Source organism: Hemicordylus capensis, chromosome 6 (assembly GCF_027244095.1).
Source record: "Hemicordylus capensis ecotype Gifberg chromosome 6, rHemCap1.1.pri, whole genome shotgun sequence".
NCBI classification, from domain to species: Eukaryota; Metazoa; Chordata; class Lepidosauria; order Squamata; family Cordylidae; genus Hemicordylus; species Hemicordylus capensis.
The window spans coordinates 169,033,708-169,058,929 of record NC_069662.1 but is presented as its reverse complement, the minus strand read 5'-3'; the positions used below and the strand labels follow the sequence as shown (position 1 = coordinate 169,058,929).

At 47.6% G+C, this 25,222-nt stretch overlaps 1 protein-coding gene across 1 annotated transcript in view; it reads left to right on the top strand.

The window, feature by feature from the left end:
- SCAP (SREBF chaperone) overlaps positions 1-25,222 on the top strand; it is a 90,099-nt gene that overhangs the window by 47,798 nt on the left and 17,079 nt on the right. The window contains 9 exon segments of the mRNA XM_053260251.1: positions 14,489-14,718; positions 15,293-15,422; positions 16,030-16,187; positions 18,759-18,979; positions 19,640-19,745; positions 20,471-20,643; positions 21,312-21,438; positions 23,164-23,276; positions 24,406-24,500. Coding sequence (XP_053116226.1) covers positions 14,597-14,718; positions 15,293-15,422; positions 16,030-16,187; positions 18,759-18,979; positions 19,640-19,745; positions 20,471-20,643; positions 21,312-21,438; positions 23,164-23,276; positions 24,406-24,500 — 1,245 coding nt within the window. The 5' untranslated portion in view covers positions 14,489-14,596.

Genomic DNA, 25,222 nt, shown 5'->3' with positions numbered 1-25,222 from the left:
GAAAATGTCAACTTGATATGTGGCAACTGTGAAAAAGGCCTAAAGGTTAATAAGGAAGGGGCTGAAAATAAAATCATAGAATGCTTTTATGCTGGGCTGCATTTGGAAGATGGAGCAGTTCTGTTTTTTCCTTATCAAAAAGGGTGTGTGAGAATTGGAAAAGGTGTGGGAAAGAATAAATAAAACAACCAAGGAGTTGGAACACTTTCTCTACAAGGAAAGGAAGTAGCAGGAACATACCTTTATTTTTGTGTGGGTTTTAGGCATTTCAGAAATGTGAAAGGAACACATTCAGAATATTTCCTCTGCTAAAAATCTTGGAGTCACCTACTGTTTATTTCCTAAGCCTTTTTTTGAAAATGCTGAGAGAGTTCCTGGTGCTATTTCTGAAAACTGCTGGATTGCCTCTGTTGAGACTTTCCTTAATATAAACTTCCCTGGTCAGGAAGAAGAAGCACCCAGAGTGGAGGATCTATTGCCACCTTCTTGAGGGAGCCGAGTTATGTAGCAATATGGAAATCCGTGAAAGGCAGAGTCGCCTAAATGCCATGAGCTATAATAGAGCCCACTGGATTTATACAGATGGCTATCAGTGACTACACAGAAAAGATAAATTCTTGTGCACATGTGACTCCACACTCCAGGTCAGAAGGTTGCTTTCTTGGCCTTCAGACAAAAGTGGTCTGTGAAATTTCTATACTCCACTGAAACTACTATGCATTTATCTGTAGGACTGTCCCCCACCCCCATCCACTTCCTTTCCTAAGTTCTGTATACATTTTCTTCACATTTTCTTCACTCAGGCCCTATCTGTGCATTATGCTTAATAAAAATTTAATAAAAATATTAAGCAGTTCATTATGCTTAATAAAAAATATCTACTTTAAGTTCCGCTCAGGTGTGTGGGCCTTGGTAGACTTCCAAGGGATAGTAGCTGCAGAGCAGGCACTGAGAGCAACTCTCCGTGGCCTTACCATGTTTGTGTGGAAGGCACTACCCAGTGACTGCTCTTGGCTAGCCTTAGAGGCTGTGAGGGGAGGGTCTTTATCCCATTTTAGTTATGACTCCAAGCAGTCTTGCTTGGGAATGAGCTCCATTGTGAACTCAGTGGAACTTTGTTTCACTGAGTTGGTAGGTGCAAAGTTGGGCAGTGTGTTGTTGCTACTTCAGGTCTACTTCAGGCTCCCCCTTGTTCTCAGTCCTCATGTGTAGCCCATTCTCTCTCGGGGCGATAGCCCACCTGTCCTCACCACTTGTCTGGAACCGTGGTCGATAAGTTTTGCTAGCAGAAAATATAATCAGCTTTCCCTTATTAGGGAAATGTAATTGGGATAAGAATGACTGTGCAGGATGCTTTCTGGTCTCCATGGTTGTCTTTGCCCTTTCTGTTAACTTTGGGCTCCTAGGAGTTAGAACTGGGATATGGTGATGGCCAGTGGGACTCCCTAAGCTGCCTCAGCACTGGTATCACACTGGCTTGCCATGATGGTGAATCTTTGTTCCAATTCCTTTGGCTATAAGCCTTTTGTAAGCTGTTACGGCTCTGAGCCCTTTATGAGCCAAGTAAAAAGCTGCAAGCCGATACTGATTTATGACATAACAGCCTTGGAGTTTATCTTGTCTAAATGTGGACTAGAGCACAGCTGAAAAGGTCAGTGTCAATGTCTTCATGATCCAATCAAAAGTCTTAAACTGAGCTTCATCACTTCTGTTTTCTTGCCATTTTGCAAGATCTTATCCGAGTTTATGAGCTGCCCTTCAAAGCTACCCAAGGTGCATGTTATCTCCAATTTCCTAGTATTTCCCTAATCAGCATCTAAACTCTTGGTATTGAATATGACTTCATCAAGCTCTGGATGACCTTAGACATGTTACTGCAGGGTCTTTCAAATCTTCACAAATAATGTAGATCAATAGCAGATATGGTGTTAAGCGAGGGGGAGCTTTGCTTCTGAATTCCTTCCTGATTGGGCATCTACAAATACACTGGCCAGCTTGCCAATGGCAAGTGTCTCCAGCCCTCTGTCGAGCAGGACACCCAGCACCACACAGAGGTCTCTTTCCCACTGCCATTTTGGAGAAGATAAAAAATAGCAGGCATCCTTTCTGAGCAGTTGGAGAGGGCTTACCCTCTCCATCTCTCAGAGCAAAGGACAGAAGACTCGCCTTTCTCTCAAGCCCTCTGCCTGTGTGCCAGAAAAGGACCTGAGGGAAAGAGAGGGGATTGGTGGTGTCCACAAATAGTGGCTGTTCAGTGAGCTAAGCCTGCCTTTGTGGACCCCTATTCCTGATGCATTTTGTGTGACTGGATATGATTGTGATTCTGTGACATTACCTCATATGTATTTCCCCACACCTCCTTCAGTGAATCCATGGAAATCATGGATCGTTGCCAGATATAGCAATACTCCGCAATTTACTTCTGTGTGAAAAGAAGAGAGGCAGCTTTCTCAAGTGAGGGGGCTCTCTGACACTGAGCAGCTGGAGAGCAACTAGCCCTGTGCATCATCCCAGCACACCGTCCCTCCCAGTGGCTGTTGCTCCTGTGTTTCTTTTTGACTGGGACTTGCCCTTTTGAGACAGGGAGCATTTTTTGATTCCTTTTGCTTCTTTTTTGTTAAGCAGTTTATACATAGATAGTCGTAATAAAATATTGGAAAATTCAGTATGGGAGTGTTGATTTTTACAGAACAAATAGAGTTGTAGGAACATTTTTTTTTTAAAGGGAGGAGTATGTCTCCCTGCACTATGTTACTGATTCACTGTGGAGAAGCTTAGGAATAGTTTGTCCTACTCCTCCCTGATTGTCCTGGCACTCATATGAAGAAGCACAGCTTTGTGTGTCACAGCTCATTAATTTTTTGCTCTCCAACACTGGACTTTACATGCACACGCACATACAAGCCAGAAAAACCTCACCCCAACCATCCCTATATTATAGTCCTGGATTCCGTTCTCTGTAGAGTGATGATACCTGGATTAGGTAATTTGGAGGTGTGGACATCAGTTCCCTTGCAAATCCGTGTGCAGTCATGTACAAAAGCTAGGAGCTTTGGAACTTGCTCAGTGACTTCGCTTGTCGTCTGCACAGGCTGTGGCACGAGACAATGTGGATGACAACACTTATTTTCCCCTGAGTAGGAGATCCTCAGATAGGGTGATGTACTGCACATGCTCGAGACAGAACTGGAATCACGTGACTTGATTGAAGGCATGGTTACCACCCAGTCCCAGTTCCAGTTCTGTCTCGCTCGGGATAGGACCTGGTTGGAGAGAGCTCTGGTCATTAGGTATTTCCTTCTCTCTTTTTTGATCATTGTCTCACTCCTACTGCCTTATTTATCTCCTGTATTCTCTTCCCTGACTTGTGTGCAAGGGTGGGAAGTAAGCAGGTCTCTATTCAGTCTCCAAAAAACTTTTCCAAAGCAAACTTTTTTATTTCCAATTCTAATTGGGCTCCAAATTTACCTTTTTACTTTGCTATGGAGGCGTCTCACGCCGAGGACTTAATGCAGGGCTCCCTATCTGAGAGCTCTCAGCTACCGCGGCTGTTAGCTCACAGCGATTTGTTGGCTCAGCCTGCTGCTTCGGCAGTTTGTTCTGCAGCAACTACTTCCCCGCCTGCTGTGCTGCCGGGCATTGCGGCTCCGCCGCCATTTTCAGATGCTCCCGATCAGTCCCGCTCCTCAAAACCCGCCGAGCAATGGTCGGGTAAGGCTGTTAAGAAGTCTAAACACCTAAATGACCAGCCCTCCGTGCATAAAAAGAAGAAGGTTATTATTCCATCCTATTCCTGGTACCGAAGAAGGACAGCTCCTGGAGGGCGGTGCTAGATCTCAAGGCGTTCAACCACTTTGTGAAGAAAAAGAAATTCCGGATGGAATCTCTCCGTACTATAAAGGAAGCAGTGAGAGAGGGAGACTTTCTAGCCTCAGTGGATCTCTCGGAGGCATACTTACATGTCCTCATCAGTCCCTCAGACCGGAAATTTCTTCGCTTTCTATACAACGGGGACCACTATCAATATCGGGCCCTCCCCTTCGGCCTGGCATCGGCCCTGAGAGTCTTCACAAAGCTGATGATCTCCCTGATCTCCTCCCTTCGTCTCCAGGGGGTGGGGCTCCACCTGTACCTGGACGACATCCTACTCAGAGCGCCCTCCAAAGGTCAGGCGACCAGGGATGTTCAGACGACCCTCCAGACCCTGCGCGACCACGGGTTCATCATCAATCTACAGAAGAGTCACCTCGTTCCTTCGCAACAGCTGGTTCATTTAGGGGCACTCTTCAACACTGCTCAGAACACTATCTCCCTTCCACAGGAACGCAGGGCTCGCATTGTCAAACAGCCACGCCCTCTCCTAAACAAACAACGGGAAGACATCATGACGTTGGCCCAAGTCCTAGGCTCCATGAATGCCTGTATGGATTGCACCCCCTGGGCAAGGTGGCATTCCCGACCACTTCAATGGCTTCTCCTTCCATAGCAGGACCACATCATGGGGAGCCAGAAACAACTGATTCCTCTAACACAGGCCGTCAAGGACTCTTTCCTATGGTGGCTATCTCCTGCCCTCCACCGGGGAATGCATCTGACAGAGCCCAGCAGAATTGTGGTCACGACCGACGCCAGTCAGAGCGGATGGGGAGCACATTGCCGGGGTCAGGTCGTACAGGACTCGGGGACAGACTCAGAGAGAGTTCTCCCCATAAACTGGCTGGAGCTTCGAGCGGCCCCCCTGGCTCTGTACCACTTTCAACACATACTCCAAGGTCGTCACGTGTTGTTACAGACAGACAACATCACTGTGAAGGCGCACATCAATCGGCAAGGGGGGACCAGATCTCCCTCCCTGATGACAGAGGCCGACCTCCTACTCGCCTGGGCGGAACTCAATCTTCAATCTCTCATCGCCGAACACCTCAAGGGCGACCACAACGAAGTCGCGGATTGGCTCAGCAGGGAGGCATTGGATCTGGGGGAGTGGTCTCTACACCCGGAGGTCTTTCAGCAGATCTCCCGACTTCTGGGGGTTCCAGTAGTCGACCTTTTTACGGCTCCGGGCAACAACCAACTTCCCCGCTTCTTCGCAAGGTACCACTCTCCTCTCGCGGAAGCAATAGATGCCCTACACTCTCCCTGGCCGGAAGCCCTCCTTTACGCTTTTCCTCCCATTCCAATCATTATGAAGGTCCTCCACAAGCTCCGGCTAGAAAGGAAGGAGCTAATCCTAATAGCCCCTTACTGGCCCCGCCACCCGTGGTTTTCCGACCTTCTGAGTCTAGCAGCAGCCCCTCCGTGGCACCTACCCAACCGCCCGGACCTACTGCACCAAGGGCCGGTCCTCCATCCAGATCCAAACTGGCTATGTCTAACCGCATGGAAATTGAACGCACGAAGCTCGCGGCCATAGGTTACTCCAAGGACGTCCAGGACACCATCTTAGCCTCCAGAAGGCCTTCTATGATACGCATATACCAGTCCACCTGGTCAGCTTTTCTTCGCTGGTCTCTCGCCTGTGACAAGGATCCCATGGAAGCAGGGGTCTCAGAAGTCCTAGAGTTCTTACAGGCGGGCCTTCGCATGAAACTTCGTCCCAGTACCCTCAGAAGACAGGCTTCTGCGTTGGCATCTATCCTTCAGCTTTCTCAAAGCACAACGGGAACTACTCATCTGCACCCCCATTTATCCAGATTCCTGCGGGGAGCTACCAACCTGGGTCCTCCCCCCATCCGTCGCTTCCCCTCTTGGAGCTTGAATCGGACCCTCAACGCCCTCACCAAGGAACCATTCGAGCCAATCGTTTCAATTCCGTTAAGGACTCTCTCATTCAAAGTTGCCTTCTTGGTGGCCGTGACCTCGGACCGCAGGGTCTCAGAGCTGGCTGCTCTGTCGGTTCGCAAGGAATTCTGCACCTTCAGCACTGACTCAGTTATCCTCCGACCGGACCCCACCTTCCTCCCCAAAGTCAACTCCTCCTTTCATAGAGAACAGGTGTTGGTCCTCCCCTCCTTTTGTCCAAATCCAGTGCACCCTAAAGAGAAGCTCTGGCACAAACTTGACGTGCGCAGGGCATTACAAATGTACATTCAACGCACTCGAGACATTCGCCGGGCCGACACTCTTTTCATTTCTTTCCGTACTACCAATCTGGGTGACCGGGTCTCCAAATCCACTCTAGCCAGTTGGATTAGATCTTGTATTCACATGGTGTATACAGCCCTTCATCTCACTCCTCCTGGTGGGGTTACCGCCCACTCCACTAGAAGTGCCGCCACCTCATCTGCCTTTTCTGCTCATATCCCCCTCTCAGAAATCTGCAGAGCTGCCACTTGGTCCTCGTCCACTCCATTCATCAAACACTATAAAATTCCAGATTTTTCTCAGGACCAGGCGGCGTTTGGTCGCACCGTTCTCCAGCAAGTGGTGTAGACACATCCTCCCATCCCGGATCCTGGTAGCTGCTTGGACATGTCCCTATCTGAGGATCTCCTACTCAGGGGAAAAAGAGACATTGGTCTTAACGTGAAGGTTCTTTTTCCCTGAAGTAGGAGATCCTCAGCCCCGCCCGGATGTGTGTCTGGGTTGGGGCGTAGTCTGACTGGTGTATTCAATACCCTAATTCGTTCTCCATGGGAGGGGCCTCTCTGGGAATGTTGAAGAGCCTGCTCCCAGGGTTCCACAGCTCTTTCCTTTATCTAGCCCTCTCAGGGCACGCTGTTCATGTTTTTTCCTTCATTAGTGTCGCTACCTCTTTCTTGTGTATTCTTAAAGTTGCTTTTATTTAGATTGAGCTCTCTCCAACGAATCCATCATGCCTCGCTCATCAGTCCTGGAACTGGGACTGGGTGGTAACCACGCCTTCAATCAAGTCACGTGATTCCAGTTCTGTCTCGAGCATGTGCAGTACATCACCCTATCTGAGGATCTCCTACTTCAGGGAAAAGAACCTTCACGGTAAGACCAATGTCTCTTTTCCCAGCCTTCACTGCCTGGTATCTTTTAAATAAACTTGCTTAGCTTATTGATAATGAACATGGTGAGTGATCTGCCTCTGGTGCCAGGTGCACACAAGGGGTTGAAGCAATCTCCTGGAATCCTCAGCATGCGTTCCTTGGTTTTCCTGTAACTGCATGTATTTTTTCTCCTCCCCCTCCCCACCTCCTTGGTTGCCATCTCAAGGCTGCTTTTGTGTTACTGTTTGGGGTAAATTCCTTGCATTCAAGGTTGGGGATTATTTTGTTAAGATTTTAACACCCCATTTGGCATAACCTCCTCCCTGTTGTACTTTTATTGAGCCCTTCTCCTTACATGAAGTGTGAATATTTCAACTGACCCCAAGCCTCCTTTGTTTGCTATTCAAGGCCAGGCTGTTCAGTGTTACCTCTGCTGAAGTCAAGGAAATGGGCAGTGGGCCAGACAAGGTCTTTCCTCCTCCTGGGCTTGTTAACACTCTGTCTTGGGCTTTCCTCTTCTTGACAGGAGTGTCAGGTCCAGCTCGTGCACAGTTGAAGGCATGGCTCCACTAGGAAAGGGACTGAAGGCTTTTAAAATCATGCAAGGTGTGGAGAAAATGGAGGATTTCCTCCTTTCATGACACTAGAATCCAGAGTCACACCATGAATGGATTGTCAAGAAATTCTGAACAAAGAAAAGGAAGCTCTTCTTCACACAGGTCACAATCAATTTATGGAATTCATTGCCACAGGATGTGGTGGCAGTGGCTGCTGGCTTCAGAGTGGCTCTAAAGAGAATAAGGCAAATTCACGGAATCTAGGTCTAAATAGGAAGCTGCCTTCTTTGTGTGTGTGTGTGTGTGTGTGTGTGTGTGTGTGTGTGTACACTGTGTATATATATCGGTTACTGTAGACAGTGTTGTCTATTAATGACAATACCACGAGAGCATAATGGAACTTCGATGATCAGAAGCAGTATGCCCCTGAATGCCAGTTGCTGGGGAGCAAGACTGTGGGCTTCATGCCCTGCTTGTGGGCTTTCCAGAAGCATCTGGCTGGCAGCTGTGGGGCACAGGATGCTGGGCTAGATGGGTTTTTGGTTTGACCTGGTCGGGCTGCTCTTATGTTATGGGGTTGGAGGCAGGGAAGGCGAGGCTGAGACAGAGCAAGGCAGTTGCTAATGGCGGGCAGAGCAGAGTCCCTTCATTGCTTAGACTAGTGAGCTAGTTTGATCCAGAAGCTTTTACAGGTGGCCCTTGTTATCTGTGGTCCCAGCACCCACAGTTTTGTGTATCCCGTGGTCAGGTAATGTAGACCTGACCTTGCTATATAGAGTTTGAAAAATAGTAAAAAATTTGCTTATCCACGGTTCCTGGGTGGCCAGAAATGACCACTGGGGTTATTTCCGGCTCTGTTTGCTGAATGGAGCCATTTTGTGGCTTTCCCTTTGTTGTGAGCTATACCTGGTTTCGCACTCTGTACATGCTCAGAGGGAAAGAGGCAAAGTCACATCATACACAAACTGAATTGGTTCTTGGAGATGGTGACCATGTAGGATCTGGGCGCGCAAACAGACACACACTCAGAAAGTTCAATGGGCTTTATTATAAAAAGTTGCTCATCAGGATAAAATAATCCACATTAAAAACATGTTTCCGATTCAAAGTGTAGTGTAATGTGCCTAACTAACATATGTGTGTGCAATCAGTAATTACAGATATCTAATAATCTAACAAATCCTAAATAAAACATTTAGAGAGAAGCAGAGAAAGGAGGAGGAAGGGGGGGGCTTAGGAAGGGGGTAGCAGTGATTAGTAGGAAGGAGGGAAGAGGGATCCAAGGCTTGTGAAGGCAGCATATTACCAGGATCAGAGGCTTGAGAGTGGTGGGGCTTTCAGCTGAAGGAGAGAAGCTTTTGGCTGGAGACAGGAGCTCTTGGATCAAGCATGCAGTTTGCTCAGAGCACGGCTGAGAGTCAGAGCACCATGGCTGGGGAAGTCTTGACTTCTCACTGCGCAGCAGAAGTCACAAACAGTCCCTTCTCCCATGGAAAGAGTTCCTGCCTCTCACCCCGTGGCTTGGGCAGCAAACCCTTGGATTGTTCATGAGCAGATCTTGCTTGTAGGCACAAGATTGCTTGTAGGCAAGAGACTGCCACTTCTCTGTCCAGTAAGCTATTCTTTATAGTTGTATCTTCCTTTGATCTCCCATCACCTTTCCTGGGTTCCAAAAGGTGACAACTTGCTGTTACCTTCTGGATAATGTCTTTTTAATTATTCAGGCAGTCCAGGGAGATCTTAATCCCATCTTCTGTTAGCTGCTATCTTGAGGAGGGGACATTGCCCAAGGAAAATCTGCCTCTCTGAGCTGCAAATGGGCATCTTCTCTTGTCCCCAGATTTGGGCCTGGTCCCAGAAGGTGTTAGTAAAAGGACTAAATCTACAGGTGTTCTCCTAGGGTGGAATTTCTATAGATGGCAACTGAGTAATCCCCTTTGGGCATAGCAGAGCAATCATTGACAAAGATTAACATAGACTTCTTGCAACAGGAAAGGGGAGATCAGCCCCTGGCCTCTTCCACAGACATTATCTGATAGTGAGTTACATTTTAGCATATTGATTAGCTCAAGCCTAGCCCTTGTGTTTCTGTGAGTGCCCATTTCACAATACAATGCTCGATTGCCTCCTCCTTCACAGAGCAGTACATGAGGCAGGCAAGAGACCTGGGTGTCAGTTCACCTTGAGTTCAGGTATTTAATTGAACTCTTATAAAATGGAGTCAGACACAGGCCTGAATTCCATATAATATAATGGAGCCAGCGTGGTGTAGTGGTTAGAGTGCTGCACTAGGACCGGGGAGACCTGAGTTCAAATCCCCATTCAGCCATGAAACTTGCTGGGTGACTCTGGGCCAGTCACTTCTCTCTCAGCCTAACCTACTTCACAGGGTTGTTGGGAAAGAGAAACTCAAGTATGTAGTACACCGCTCTGGGCTCCTTGGAGGAAGAGCGGGATATAAATGCAGTAATAACAACAATAATAATAAATAATAGGTATGGTATCTCTGGGTCTAATGTTGGGGCGGCGGCGTCTCCAACACCTTCAAAACAAATCTCCCTCTGTGACTTTTTGTGGAAAATCTGCAAAATTGAGTGGGTTGGTGGGACATTGCTGGGCAGCTGGAGACTGGAGAACATGGTACAGCCATTTATTTCTCTTGTTTTTGCCTTTTAAAGCCCCCTTTTAGCCCTTTTCCCACCTCCAGGAACCTAACCACTCAATTCCCATTGCCTCAAGGTCTCATTATCTGCAGTTGTAGGTGAGAACGGAACCCCTGTGAATAATTAGGGCCACCTGTATACAGGCACTACCACATGATCCATTTTGGCCTGTTGCTGTGATGAGGCTTGCTTGCCCTTCTAAGTGGCTTACTGGTCCTCTCCTCTTGGAGCTTGGGGTTAGCACATGTGAATTTCTACCAAGCATCCTTTAAGAGCTACAAAAGGTCCTAAATCTTTTTCAAAGTATCATTCATAATTCCATAGACATGGTAAAGTCATGAGCTTGGGCCTATGGCTTAGCAATAGAGCATCTGCTTTGCACACAGAAGGTCCCAGGTTCAATCCCTGGTAGCATTCCCAAGTAGGGCTGGGAAAGGCTCCTGCCTTAAACCTTGGGAGAGCCACTGCCAGTCAGTGTAGACATCACTGAGCTAGATGGACCAGTGGTCTGATTTGGGTGTAAGGCATTTTCTTACGCACCTAACCAGGAAAATCCCAAATTTTGAAAGAGGAAGAGGAGAAAGAAGAAAGAGGAAGGAGGAAGAAGAAAGAAGGCTGAAGCGGAGCGTTTATAAGGAAGAAGGAAAAGAAGCAAAGCACCAAATGATCCTCAGTAAAGCTGCCTTTTTATGCTGCAAACTCCCCATATTTCTTTTGTCTCTGGAAAGGAGACAAAAGAAATATGTGGAAATTGCAGCATAAAAAGGCAGCTTTACTGAGGATCATTTGGTGCTTTGCTCTTTTTCTTTCTTCCTCATACCCTTTAAGAACCTTAATTTTTATATGCAACCTTTTCCTTGGCTGCTGTAGCTTTTATTAGGTTCACTAATCCTGGATAGATCCAGATATCTGTCTGGATTAACTGACTGAGAAATGTAAATGTGTTGCAATATCACTTCTTGTTCTAAAATTCAAATAAATGTATAGCCTGCTTTTATACATTAAGATGTACACAAAGTAGCTTACGCATATTTTGAAACCAGACATTAAAGTCACAGGAGCTCAGTGGGCAGTCATTTTTATGCCACGGTGTTTTCCACAGTTTTCTTGGATTCTGGGAAAGGGAGATGAGGTGTACAGACATTCCAGATTCTCAGTAGATCTCTGTCAAGTGTATACACCCTTTCTTTTAGGGTGCATTGAGGCGATCCAGGGGCGATCTGGGAAATTACAGGCCAGTTAGCATAATGTCTGTTCCAGGCAAATTGATGGAAAGCATTCTCAAGGATAAAATTGTAAAGCACATAGAACAGGCCCTGCCCTGAGTGAACCAGCATGGCTTCTGCAAAGGTAAATCTTGCCTCACCAACCTTTTGGACTTCTTTGAGAGTGTCAGCAAGTGTGTGGATCAAGGTGATCCAGTTGACATAGTATACCTGGACTTCCAAAAAGCTTTGGACAAAGTTCCTCATCAAAGACTCCTGAGGAAACTTGGCAGTCATGGGATAAGGGGTCAAGTACACGTGTGGATTGCTAAATGGTTGAAAGACAGGAAACAGAGGATAGGGATAAATGGAGAGTTTTCACAATGGAGAGAAGTAAGAAGTGGGATCCCCCAGGGATCTGTACTCGAACTGGTGCTTTTAAATTTATTCATAAATGATCTAGAGGTAGGGGTAAGCAGTGAGATGGCCAAATTTGCAGATGATACCAAACTCTTTTGGGTAGTGAAATCCAAAAAAGATTGTGAGCAGCTCCAAAAGGATCTCTCTAAAGTGGGTGAGTGGGCGACAAAATGGAAAATGTGTTTCAGTGTTGTCAAGTGTAAAGTGATGCACATTGGGATGAAAAACCCCAACTTCAAGTATATGCTGATGGGATCTGAGCTGTCAATGACTGACCAGGAGAGGGATCTTGGGGTTGTGGTGGACAGCTCGTTGAAAGTGTCGACTGACCAGGAGTGTTGACTGACCAGGAGTGTTGACTGACCAGGAGGGTTGACTGACCAGGAGAGGGATCTTGGGGTTGTGGTGGACAGCTCGTTGAAAGTGTCGACTCAATGTGTGGCAGCTATGAAAAAGGCCAATTCCATGCTAGAGATCATTAGGAAGGGCATTGAAAATAAAACGGCTAATATTATAATGCCCTTAAACAAAACTATGGTGTGGCCATACCTGGAGTACTGCGTACAATTCTGGTCACCACATCTAAAGAAGGACATTGTAGAACTGGAAAAGGTGCAGAAGAAGGCAACCAAGATGATTAGGGGCCTAGAGCACCTTCCTTATGAGGCTAGGCTACAACACATGGGGCTGTTTAGTAGGGGGAAAAGACGACTGCGGGGAGACATGATAGACATCTATAAGATCATGTATGGTGTGGAGAAATTCTTCTCCCTCTCACATAACACTAGAACCAGGAGTCATCCCATGAAATTGATTGCCAGGAAATCTAGGACTAACAAACGGAAGTACTTAGACAAATTGATGGAGGACAGGTCTATCAATGGCTACTAGTCTGATGGCTAAAGACTGCTCCTGGTTCTACTCTGTCTCTTTCTGGTTTGAAAAGTTTGCAGCCTTGCTCCATAAGGGGATTTGTTTGCCAAACCACATACCACTCAGTTCATGTTGGCAGTCCCCCAGGTATAATTCTAAAAGCTGCTCTGTGATCTTTTTGATTTTAAGTGCCAGAAGTCTGGCTCGGTCTTGGTTCAAGTGGAGCACATCCCTTTTGTACAGGCTTTGCTTCCCCAAAAATGTATCCCAGTGCCTAACAAATCTGAATCTCTCCTCCCAGCACCACAGTCTCATCCATGCATTGAGACCCCCTCAGCTCCACCTGTCTCGCTGGCCCTGCGTGTGGAACAGGTCACACTTCAGAGAATACTACCCTGGGGGTTCTGGACTTCAATGTGCTACTTAGCAGCCTACATTTGGCTTCCAGGACCTCCCGACTGCATTTCCCAACTATGCAGCTGACTCCTCCTCTAACATCTTGTGTAGATGCTGCGTGACACCTGCAACCTTTGCACCAGGCAGGCAAGTCACTGTGTGTTCGGCACGTGGGTTGCAACCCATCTCTCAGTGCTGCTAATGATTAAATCAGCCACTGCTAGGAGGCCCCCAACCCCCAGAGAAGTATCCTCTGAGCAAGAGGATATGCATGCATTAGTCAAGGAAGGGATCCCTTCTAAAAGAGCATTTCCCTCTTCCTCAACCTGATGCCATCCTTCCCTGCGACCTTCATTCTCCATTCTTCATTCTTTTACCACTGCGCCACCAGAGCCCCTGGTGGCGCAGTGGTAAAACTGCCGCCCTGTAACCAGAAGGTTACAAGTTCGATCCTGACCAGGGGCTCAAGGTTGACTCAGCCTTCCATCCTTCCGAGGTCGGTAAAATGAGTACCCAGAATGTTGGGGGCAATATGCTAAATCATTGTAAACCGCTTAGAGAGCTTCGGCTATAGAGCGGTATATAAATGTAAGTGCTATTGCTATTGCTATGACATCAGGGGAGCTGTAGGCCTGGGAGTGGGATGCCTCTATCACGCCCCTTAGGGGTGTGATCCATATACCTCTCTGCCTCCATGAACTTCTCCAGGTCAGCCATCTTGGCTTTGAGGGAACGAACTTGTTCCCTGAGAGCTAGGAGCTCTTTGCTCTGAGCTCACACCCCCAACTTCTGTCTCTCAAGCATATAGTTATACATGCAACACTCCCATGCAATACACTGGGAAGCACCCTCCCCTGCATTCTACTTTCATAACTGGTTTTATTGGCTATTTAGACTGTATGAAGCTTGTTTACTGAAAGCTAGGTCTTAGCTGCTGTTGTCAGCTAATTAAAGGTTTTAAGCTCTGTCCACCAAGAAAAGTACAGAAGTGGGGTAGTCCTCATCTTCTCATCATACTGGGTGTCTCCTTTGTGATAAAGCAGGAACACTTGTGTGCCTCCCCACACACTTCCTGGCCCCATGCTAAAAACCTTTGATATCAGTTCTCAAACTCCTGTTCACAAAGCTCTGGGTAGCAAAGTTCCCCTGTTCTGAGCCTTGTCTTCTCAAGAGCTGTTTCCAAACCAGATGCAAAGGAGCAACAGCAGGAGAGGGAATGCCCTCACCTCTTGCCTGTGGGCTTCCCAGAGGCATCTGGTGAGCCACTGTGGAACAGGATGCTGGACTAGATGGGCCTTGGGCCTGATCCAGCAGGGTTATTCTTATGTAATGGTACCGTATCTCGTGTAAAGCAGGTCTGCAGCAATTTGCCTGTTTCCATCATGTATTCATGTGCCATCTTTTCCCCCTTCCTCCAGACTTTTGTCTTGCAGATAGTGCCTTTTCTAATGTGCTGCTCATGATAGGCTCCCCTGAACCCCTGCTGACACATTCCGGGATGGCAGCTAGCTGATGGGCAGCTGAGGATGACCTTGACTGACAGACTGCGTGAGAAGATATCACGGGCGTTCTACAACCATGGGCTGTTGTGTGCTTCCTACCCTATTCCAATCATCCTCTTCACTGGCCTCTGTGTCCTGGCTTGCTGGTAAGGACTCCCTTGCAAAATGTCAGTTGGTATGTGGCTGGGCACAATGGCCTCATTGGGCCAGGGATGCGAGGAGATGGGGAAGAGTGTTAGGGAAGTCCAAATTCCTTGGGTTAATTCAGGCAAGGTTTTAGTCACATAAAGCTTTTGATTTTATGCCATGTCCCAATCTAGAAAAGTCCAGGACATTTCTCATTTGGCAAGGGCTAAACTAGAGTAGAAAAAGATATGATGGGCTGGAAATCAGGGATAACCTTTAGCTTAACAACCAAGAACTTTTCCTAACTGTAAGAGCTGTTTAGCAATGCTTTAAAGGGATTGTGGAATCTCTTTCCTTGGAGTTCTAAGTAAAGGAGATAAAGGTCTCTCAAAACAGCATGTACCACTTAAAAAAGAAGCAGCTATGGACCATTTATTTATGCACACATACATAATTGCCTTTTGCTGGGTGGTCCCAATACACCTTTGGTGTAAGATTTCCCATCATGAGGCAGCAGGAAGGACTAGGGGTTTTTTGGTCAACTGTAGTTGAGCCTACCTGAAAGGGTCATGTTCTCTGTTTTCTGCCTTGCAGCTATCCATTGCTGAAACTCCCCTTACCCGGCACTGGACCTGTGGAATATACCACCTCTGTGAAGGACTACTCTCAGCCTCCAGCCTCCCCTGCCCACCAGCAAGGAGAGCCAAACGAGAGGCCTGACTGGGTATGCCTTCCAAAAACACCTCAGACGGAAGGGTTTCTTTGAAACAAAGAGGGGCTTGATAGTATTTGGAGCTTGCTTGGCTGTTTTCAGTTGCAATGGCAGGAGAGAACTGACCACCATTCAGAGATTCGTACTCTTTTATTGCAAACACCCATGATAGCTCTTTAGTTTCCTACTCCTGCTTTTGGACTTTATGCTACACTGTTCCTGATGCCTGGAGCACTTCTGCCCCATTCGTTAAGCCATTTCTCTTTTCTCCTTTAAATCCCTCTTCAAAAACCCCTTCCATTTCCTGAGCTATCATGGCCCCCTCTTTTTCTCCTGTGCTGCTTGCTACCACTTAAATCTCCTCTGTGCTCTCTCTGCTGCATTTTGGAGAGATGAGTGCCTGTGCCATGGAGAACAGTGCTAGAGAATGTGTCACGTTGCAACCCCTTACAAGAAGGACAGGAGCCTTCAAGACTGAGAGGCTGGGATAAAGTTTTTTAAGCTATTAGCACATTGAAAATACTCTATGGAAAATCAAGCACTGCTACTTGCTGAAGAGCTCTGCTCTGTCCACTGAGATTTCAATCTTCCAACATGAATTTCTCTCTCCCTCTCCCAGTATACCGGTGCTCCTGTCGCCTACATCCAGCAGGTCTTAGTGAAAGCCACCGTCTCTCCATGGCCCAATAACTTCCTGGCTGTTGATGTGTTCCGGTCACCGCTCTCCCGCGTGTTCCAGCTAGTGGAGGAGATCAGAAATCACGTCCTGCGAGACGGGTAGGTTGACCTGAATCAGAGATGAAGATGGGCTAGCCAACCTTTGGCTTGGCTTGTTAATCTTTGCACCTAGTACTCCAGCAGGACTTCAGAACAGCATTCTCTGTTTAGAATGTGACTCTGTGTAGGTGGCTGCTTATATGCAGGATTGTACCTGTTCTGCATATGAAGAGCTTCACCATGCAAATAGAAAATCTAATATTAGGTGCAGATTCAGCATCCTGACACAGGTTTCCTGGTTCTTGGGGTGTCATCTTGGCTCTCTTGTCTTTGCCAAGAGCTTCCATTGGTCAGAGAGAGTGGCTTTGGTTCCCTGCCCTGCTCCCTTTCCCAAGGCTACTAATTTCAGATATGCTTGAGTCCCAGGCTTCTCTTCGTTCCAAATGTTGTTATGAAAACCTGGACTTTGGAAGTTGTATAAACAACACTTAATAACTGAATTTATTTAATCTGTGGGGATTTATTTAATACTTGGGGCAGGATTTGGAACATGCAGCCCAACATACGCCAGATAGAAATTGTTGACTGTGTGCCCATTATTGTTGACTGTGTGCCCATAAATGTTCTTATCAAATGTTATTGCTTTATACCTTTTTTGCTGAATGCAATGCATTTGCACCAATGCTTGTTCTGTAGGAAGAGCAGGCTGTACTTCCTCTGCCTGGAAGGCAGGAAAGTAGCTCAACTTTGTGCTAAATAAAACTGCTTGGGACATTGACAAGCTGTTGCATTGCAGAACCAGCCTTCATTCTGCAAAGCAACAACTATCAACGCCTTTGATTCAGAGCTGTGATAGCCTCTGGACTGTTGGCACCTCCAGGCCATGTCCTGGTGTCTGATCCATGTTCTGTATGGTCAGTCCACATGCCTTGTATCTGCGGTTGATGCAAAATCCTGCAGAGTGTACATGGTCATATGTATTTCATACACGATGAAAAAGGGCTTTTTCTTAGGTGCTGTCTTCATTGGGCTGTGTTTACAGACTTGCGAAGTGTTACAGACAGTTCCTGCAGCTGCTAGCAGACCCTGGGTTTATGCAGAAGTTGACTGTCCTGTGCCAGCATATGTCTGTCTCTACCTTTGACAGTCCATCGTCTTCCCCAGAAATCTTGGTAGCAGTTTTGCCTGTCTGCAGAGCAGAGTGGGCAAGAAAGGGAGAACCATGAGACATGGAAGAGGTGGTGCACCTAAAATGGAAAGGCTGGGAGTTTCAGGGAAATGTGGTTAGTGACGTAAAATGGGTTTTGTGAATGATGAGGGGTCAGGATATCACATCAGGACTGCAAATGAATTCAAGTTTTAAAGTGCCGGTTATTACCTTCAAAGCCCTGAATGGCTTAGGTCCGGGTTACCTGAGAGAGTGTCTTTCTCTACAAGATCCCTACTGCTCATTAAGATCATCGGGAGGAGTCTGTCTTCAGTTACCACTTGTTCATCTGGCGGCGACCTGGATTGGGCCTTCTCGGTTGTCGCCCCTAGGTTGTGGAACGGGCTCCCCAAGGACATGAGAGGGACTATCTGCCTTGGAGGCCTTCAAGAAAGCCTTAAAGAACCCCTTTTAGCCTGGCTTTTAATAATATCTAGTTTAATTTTAATCTGGTTTAATTTTTTTTTAATTTTAATTGTTCTATTAGTGTCTTTTATTTTAATGTAAACCACCCTGAGCCACTTTAGGAAGGGCAGTATATGAATGAATGAATGAAGACATTCTCTGCTGCTTCAGAGGTCAGACCTTGGTCTCATGGGCTGGCTATAGGAGGGTAGATTTCAGTTGAACATCAGAAACTTTTTAATGGTAAGAACAGTTCCTGGAACCAGTTCCCTGGGGTAGGAGTGGGCCCTCCTCCCTCACTGAATGTTTTCAAGCAGATGCTGGACAGCCATCTCTTGGGGATGCTCTGGTTCTTGATTTCCTGCGGGGCTGGACTCTGTGGTCTACAAGAGCCCCTCCCACTCTATGATTCTATGGTTGCAGCAAAATATGAGGAAAATCACTTTAGTGGAGGATTTTGAAATGGTCCTAGAGGAGAGAGAGGGCAGGAGGGGAAGGTCAGTGAGGGGGAATTGGCCAGAGCGTTGACATGGGTTTTTGGTAGTAGATATTGAGCTTATAAACTTTGCACAGGCCCTAAAGGGTGAGGATGAGTGGAAACCAAACTGGCAACTTGTCACTTAAAAGAGCTGACAGCTACTGATGAAAAATGGATGTCATGCCCTTGGTCGCTTGTTGAAAGGCTGGAGGCGTTGTGAATGGAATTCCAGTCTGTTCCATGGAGCTCAGTGATAAGAGTGTACACAAATGTGTACACCATGATAAGAGTGTGTGCAAAAGGTCCCTGGCATTTCCTGGCAGATCTCGGTTCAATCTGTGTCTGAAACCCAGAAACATTACTGCTAGTCAGTGTAGACAATACTGAGCTAGATGGGCCAATAGTCTGACTTCGTATAAAGCAGCTGCCTGACTGTGTTCACTTGATAGACTGAAGCTCTTGATTCTCTCTCCCTCTCTCTCTCTCTCTCTCTCTCTCTCTCTCTCTCTCTCTCTCTCTCTCTCTCTCTCTCATTTTTCAGCTCCAGTATCAAAAGTTTGGAAGAAATCTGCCTTCAGGTGACAGATCTCCTGCCCAACTTAAAGAAGCTTCGGGGCCTTCTTCCTGAACATGGTTGCCTGCTGTTGTCTCCAGGCAATTTCTGGCAGAATGACCGGGAGCGCTTCAGTGCTGACTCTGATATCATTAAAACCATCCACCAGCATGAACCAAAGACATTGCAGACATCAGCTACCCCCAAAGGTAGGAGGGCTTGAGTGGCAGGCAGTTAGCAGTGGCATTAGCTCTGAAATGTCGGGTGGTTCAACTCGGTGGCTCTCCTCACTACTTCTTAATAAGGCCAAACTGAAAAGGGATTAACTTGCTTTAGTGTGCCTGGACAGATCAACTCTCTACTGGCAATATTCTTCCCTGATCAAGTGAAAGAGGGTGATCTGAAAGAAGGGAAGCAGCTTTCTCTGGTGTCAAGAACAGGATCCTGACATCAGCTAGATGAAAGACCCCCCACAGTCTCCCAGTTATTTTTGTCTGCTGGGACAGAAAGTAGAATTCCAAGCCTGCTGGCTAGAGAGCCTCTTCTGGGTGAAGATAATGGCGTCTTGCTCCCATTTATCTGGCAATGTACAAATCCCTGCAGTGCTTTATTTACTCTCTCTCTTTAACAAGGGTACCTTGAAACTAAAATGGAACCAGATATGAAGACATGCTTAACCTAAATTCTTTTTACAAGCTTATTTTCTTATTGCAAGCTTTAAATGAGATTTTTTCTCATGGCTATAAAAATGCATTGGGGGTGGCGGGGTGGGGCAGATTGTTTCTCTTTTGTTCTTAGGTAAGAGCCATTATTTCCTCCCCAGCCATGTAACTTTCAGACCTCACCGTGTGCTCCTCCCATTTTCTCAGATCTGCTGTTTGGAGTCCCAGGGAAATACAGTGGGGTGAATTTGTACAACAGGAAGCGAGTGGTAACCTACACCATCACACTGGGTCTCCAGCACTATGATTCCAGGTAGGGTCTGAGGGAGATTCCGTTCAGATGCTCAGGATACATTGCCTGCGTCTCGGGGAAACGCTGCTTCCATTTTGGCTCTCCTTGTTCCTTCTCTGACCTCTCGTGCTGTGTTTTGGCACTCGGAGGGCTGCCAGAATCTTAACATCTGTCCAGTGTCACCACCACATAGTCAGGTGTGTGCCATGTTTAGGTCTTTTTTGAACAACATACCTGCAGAACCTGTTTGTGTGCATGCCTGCATTTTGAGGCACAACTGAAGACCAGGAACATTGAGCAGGAATCTAGTTGGGCAACACCAAACTTCTTCTGGCCGTTGCACCCCTCACAAAAAAAAAGCACATACACCATTGTACGCCACATTTACCCTGCAGTTTTTGAAAAAGTGAGCATTACTCTTTTATCTTCTCTTCTTTTTTCTGTTCTTTCCCAGGTGTACATTGCATGTACATGCTGGAGGAATGTGTGATTGGCTGGCCATGGTTCTCACATCATGCACCCATACTTGAAATAAAATGTTTGAGCATTATATTGTAATCTGTAGAGTCATGTAGTGTAATGTACCCATTGATTTTGTAATGTGTGAAGTGGCATTAGGTGTGTGGGGAAACCTGCTATCCAGACCTGCTTGGAAGCATCACTGGGGAGCTCTTTGTGGTTCCCAGTGTCCTGCTAGAGCTATGGAGCACTTTCCCTAGCAGGGCCTCCTTTGTTTTCCATGGTAGGCTCCTCTCCAGCCTCCGCTCCCGCCTCAAGCTGCTGCACCCCAGCCCCAACTGCACTCTGCGGGAGGAGCAGATTGTCCACGTCCACTTCAAGGAGGAGATTGGCATCGCTGAGCTGATCCCTCTCGTCACCACCTACATTATCCTCTTTGCCTACATCTACTTCTCCACGCGTAAGTTTGAGGGCCCGGCAAACTCCACCCGTGAGCTTCAGGCAGGGCTTGGGGTGAGGAGGGAGCCAGTTGGAAGTGTTGGATTAGGAAGGGGAAGACCTGGGTTCAAATCCCTCTTCACCTGCCAGTTCACTGGCTGACCCTGAGCCTGCCTCATGCTCTCGGCCCAGCCTACCTCACAGGGTTATTTTAAGATTGAAGTGGGTTGGGGAAGAGCCATGGAAGAGCCCTGAGCTCTTTGGAGGAAAGATGAGAGAAAGGAAATCAGTAAACAGTTTTTTGGGGAATGTTTCTTCCTAGCTGACACTGGAAGAGACACCGTTACTTTTAACCGGCAGGGCCACATTTGGAATGTCTGTGGCCATGTTCTGGAGCCTTGAAAAAGCTCCGCTCAGCTCTGGCATTGGAGAGGGGACACAAAGTCCTCCTTGTGCCCCATCTGGCAGAGGGGTGCACTGTGCATTCTAGGAATAACCGGCTCTTCTTCAGTCCTGAGTGTGCTGCTCTGGATACACAAACATGCATAGACATGCCCACGTGTGCCACTGCATGGCCTCTCGTTGCCTGCTCTCCTTGGCTGAGGAGGAGTGCAGGAGCTCTGCCTCTGTGGCTTTGGAGCTGTCTGCCTCCGTCTGATGGCAGCAAGGGCTTTGTTTTCTCTCCCATAGGCAAGATCGACATGGTGAAATCCAAGTGGGGCTTAGCGCTGGCTGCAGTTGTGACGGTCCTCAGCTCTCTGCTCATGTCGGTCGGCCTGTGCACGCTCTTTGGCCTGACACCGACTCTCAATGGCGGGTATGTCTTTAAAGCTGAGCTGACTGGCAGAAGGCTGTTCCGTGTGGCTTTCTCCTTCCTGTTCAGACTGTAGAAGCTGTCCCTCTTGATGCTGTCTTAATCACCTCCTTTCTGAACAGTCTCTATGTCTTCCTGGTGGGCCTGTCTTGTCCTTCCCCTGGGATGAATTTGAGCGCCCTCTTTAAGTTGAAAATCTTCATCCGTTGCATACATACGTCTCAAAATGGGAATGCAACAAACACATATGTAAGCACACGTAGCACACAGGCACATATTTACTTTTCATATTTGTATACCACCTGATATATACATCTCTAGATGGTGTACACAATCCAAATTCTAATATAAAAACAAAAACAATAAAACATTTTTACAGAATAACAACAGTTAAAATAATTTCACAGAATAAAAACATGTAAACAGTTTAAAATTTATTAAAAGCCTGAGAAAACAGGTGTGTCATAAGGGTCTTTTAAACAGCCACTAGAGATGAGGAAGCTCTTATTTTGACAGAGAGTGCATTCCAAAGCCCTGGGGCAGCCACAGAGAAGGCTGGTCCTGAGTCGCCACCAGACAATCCGGTGGCAACCATAACCGGACCTCCCCAGATGATCTTTATAGGCCCCAGAGTTCATGACAAAGAAGGCGGTCTCTTAAATAATCTGGATCTAAACCATTCAGAGCTTTAGATCCAGCACTTTGTATTTTGCTTGGAAACATATATACTGTAGTAGTCGTCGTAGTGGTCATCATATGGATCCTGGCTCTGCTTCCTTGAAAAATAGTGGTGACAAAGGGGTATACAGTGGGGTGGATGCCCTTCAGAGGCCCCCCTCCAGACCACGGAGCGTTCTTGCTGCCACTGCTGCTCTGAGTAGATAGGGGTCTGTGGCTCCCAGTGTTTGGAACTTTAGTGGCACTGGCTGTTAAGCATTGGGAGGACAATGATATATCCAGTTTTTAAAAATCAAATATAATGAAATATATGGCAAAGGATATTAACCCATATCCATCAATATCTATACTCGGAACCTGTTGAATTTGGCTTTCATTGCAGTAAACTCTGTTTCCACTAATTCTGAGCTTAAGCAGGAATTGTATTTTGAGAAGGAATCAGATCGTCATCGAGCTTAATGTAACTAAGGGGTGAAAGGAAGAGGAGGACCCACCTCAGGAACTAGCCAACAAGGTTTCTTCTAAGGGGCCCTCAGTTCTCTGCCCCCCCCCCCGCCCCCAGCCTGTCCTTCATCAAATCCTTGCAGCAGCATCTTGTGCAAGCAGCCAGGACAGTTATGCAAATGTAGGAGAGCTTTGCTGCTTCTCTCCCAGCGACCTTTCCTTTGTAGCAGCACAAGGCAGCCATCTCCAGGGTGAGGACTGGGTTTCCTTCACATGACTGGTGGGGCTGGGGCTCTTTGGGTCCATGCCCCATGGACTGGGAGCTCAGCTGCCTCCTTTGCTCTTCTGGCTGCTTGTGTGGGAATGGTGATGTCAGCAGCTGAAGTATGTCTTGACAGATTTACAAGTGTGCATGTCAGACCTGCCTTCTTTAAAATAGTTACTTTGCAATAAAACCAGTCATGACCTGAATTACTCTGTATTCTTTGGGAGGGGTTGCAACTAGATTCTGAGGCAGGTCACTTTCTGATGGGTTTGCCCTCCCAAGCAATTGCTGACCAGAGTTTCTCATGCTGGGCTTTGTTCTTGTTTCTGTTTTCCCCTCAGAGAGATTTTCCCTTACCTTGTGGTCGTAATTGGCCTGGAGAATGTGTTGGTTCTCACCAAATCTGTTGTTTCCACACCAGTTGACCTGGAAGTGAAGCTGAGGATTGCACAAGGTATGTGGAACCGGGGCTTGTGTTGGTCCACTTAGCCCAGTAGTGTCTGCTCTGACTGGCAGTGAACATAAGAACAGCCCTGCTGGATCAGGCCCAAGGAGGCGCATCTAGTCCAGCATCCTGTTTCACACAGTGACCCACCAGATGCCACTGGGGAGCCCACAGGCAAGAGCTGAGGGACATGCCCTCTCTCCTGCGGTTGCTCCCCTGCATCTGGTATTCAGAGGCATCCTGCCTCTGAGTCTGGAGGTGGCCTATAGCCACCAGACTAGTAGCCGTTGATAGCAGTCTTCCATGTGGGTTGCCAAGATCTTTCCCAGGCCTCCTGCCCAAGGTGCTTCTGACTGGGGATATCAGAGGTCATTTTCCACCATGCAAAGCAAGGACTCTGCCCCCTTCCTTGCTGTTGAGGACTCGTCTTCCAGTAATCGCTGTTGCTCTTAAGGGAGTGGTGTGACGGCTCCAGTGTGTGCTTTGGGTGGCCTGCTGGAAGGGGAAAACTGCTTCCTCATATTGACAGTAAACAGAAGAAGGAACATATTGAGTTCTCTATTGGGGTAATTTGAGGATGGGTGAGAAACATTGCCCAGTTCTGTCTCCTAGTCCAGTCAAGAGACACACTGGTGGAGACCAGAGACACCCTCATGGAATGCAGGCCCTTCAAGGAAGAAGCTTTGAGAAATGGGTCTGCAGTTTGAGTCTGGTTGGGGATGGGGCTGTAGCTCATTAGCAGAGTATGTGCTTTGAGTGCAGGAGGTCCCAGGTTCTGGCCTGGGTTCTTCCATGATGAGCTGGGAAAGACCCCTCTCTAAAACCTTGGCGAGTCAGTTTGTTTGTTTAAATTTTGTTTAACACATTTCTATACCGCCCAAAACTCACGTCTGAGTTTGGAGAGTCCTGAGCTAGCTGAATCAATGATCTGGCCTCAGTAGCATGCAGCTTTATGTGGATACAAACAAACAAGCCCCACCACTGCCACCTTTTAAACATGCTTGCGTGTTTGTTGGGCACCCAGCACTGCAGGTTGTTGCAGTGTAGTGGGGAAAGACCCAGCAGCCTTTGCCCTGATCACTGCCGGGGATCTCGCCTTAACTTTGCCTCTGTCCATGTCCCTCCTTGTTTCTTCCAGGCTTGAGCAATGAGAGCTGGTCCATTATGAAGAACATGGCCACGGAGCTGGGGATTATTCTGATTGGTTACTTCACCCTCGTCCCGGCCATCCAGGTACCTGGTGGAGTTGCATGCTGAGTTCTTGTGGAGCCAGAGTGGGGCTGGGCATGGATGCTTGGGGCCATGGATGGAAATGGCTCACCCCTCCCAAGGCATCTCACCTCACTTCCTGACTGTCCGCCCCCTATGCTGGCACCTCACTCACCCCCTCCCTCCTGCGATATGTTGCCAATAATTTTTTTGTTGGATTCAGATCTGGCAACGATCAGTCAAACACCTGCAGTCCTGAGAGGCCTTCCAGATGAGTTCCCCCTTAGAGACTGTCTGGAGGGGTGATGGCTGATGCAGAACGAGGCAGCCTTCCTTTGGCGGGAACTGGCCCTTGAAGTCAAGATCTTCAGGCCCAGATTGCTGCCTGCCCTGCCTTTACAGCGATAGCGCCTGCGACCTAAAACATGGCATAGTACAGGTTCCTGATCTGTGTGTTCCTCATCTGTGTCCTTGCTGGTGAATGGCACAGCAGAGATAATCAGCTGCCTGTCTGTTCCTGAGTCCTAGGGAGCAGCTCAGGACTGTGACCCTGGCCCACTGTGCTGCTGCAGCAGCAGCAGCAGCAGGTGCCAGTGGAATGGCCTGCCCTTCCCCAGCATTGCCTTGGGTCCTCTGTTCTTGATGCCCAGAAAGAGCTGGAGCCTGCAGAAAGCAGAAGCTCACTGTGCTTGTCAGAAGGCAAAGGAGCAGCTGAGCAGTGCTGCCGGTGGGGAAAGGGATTCCAT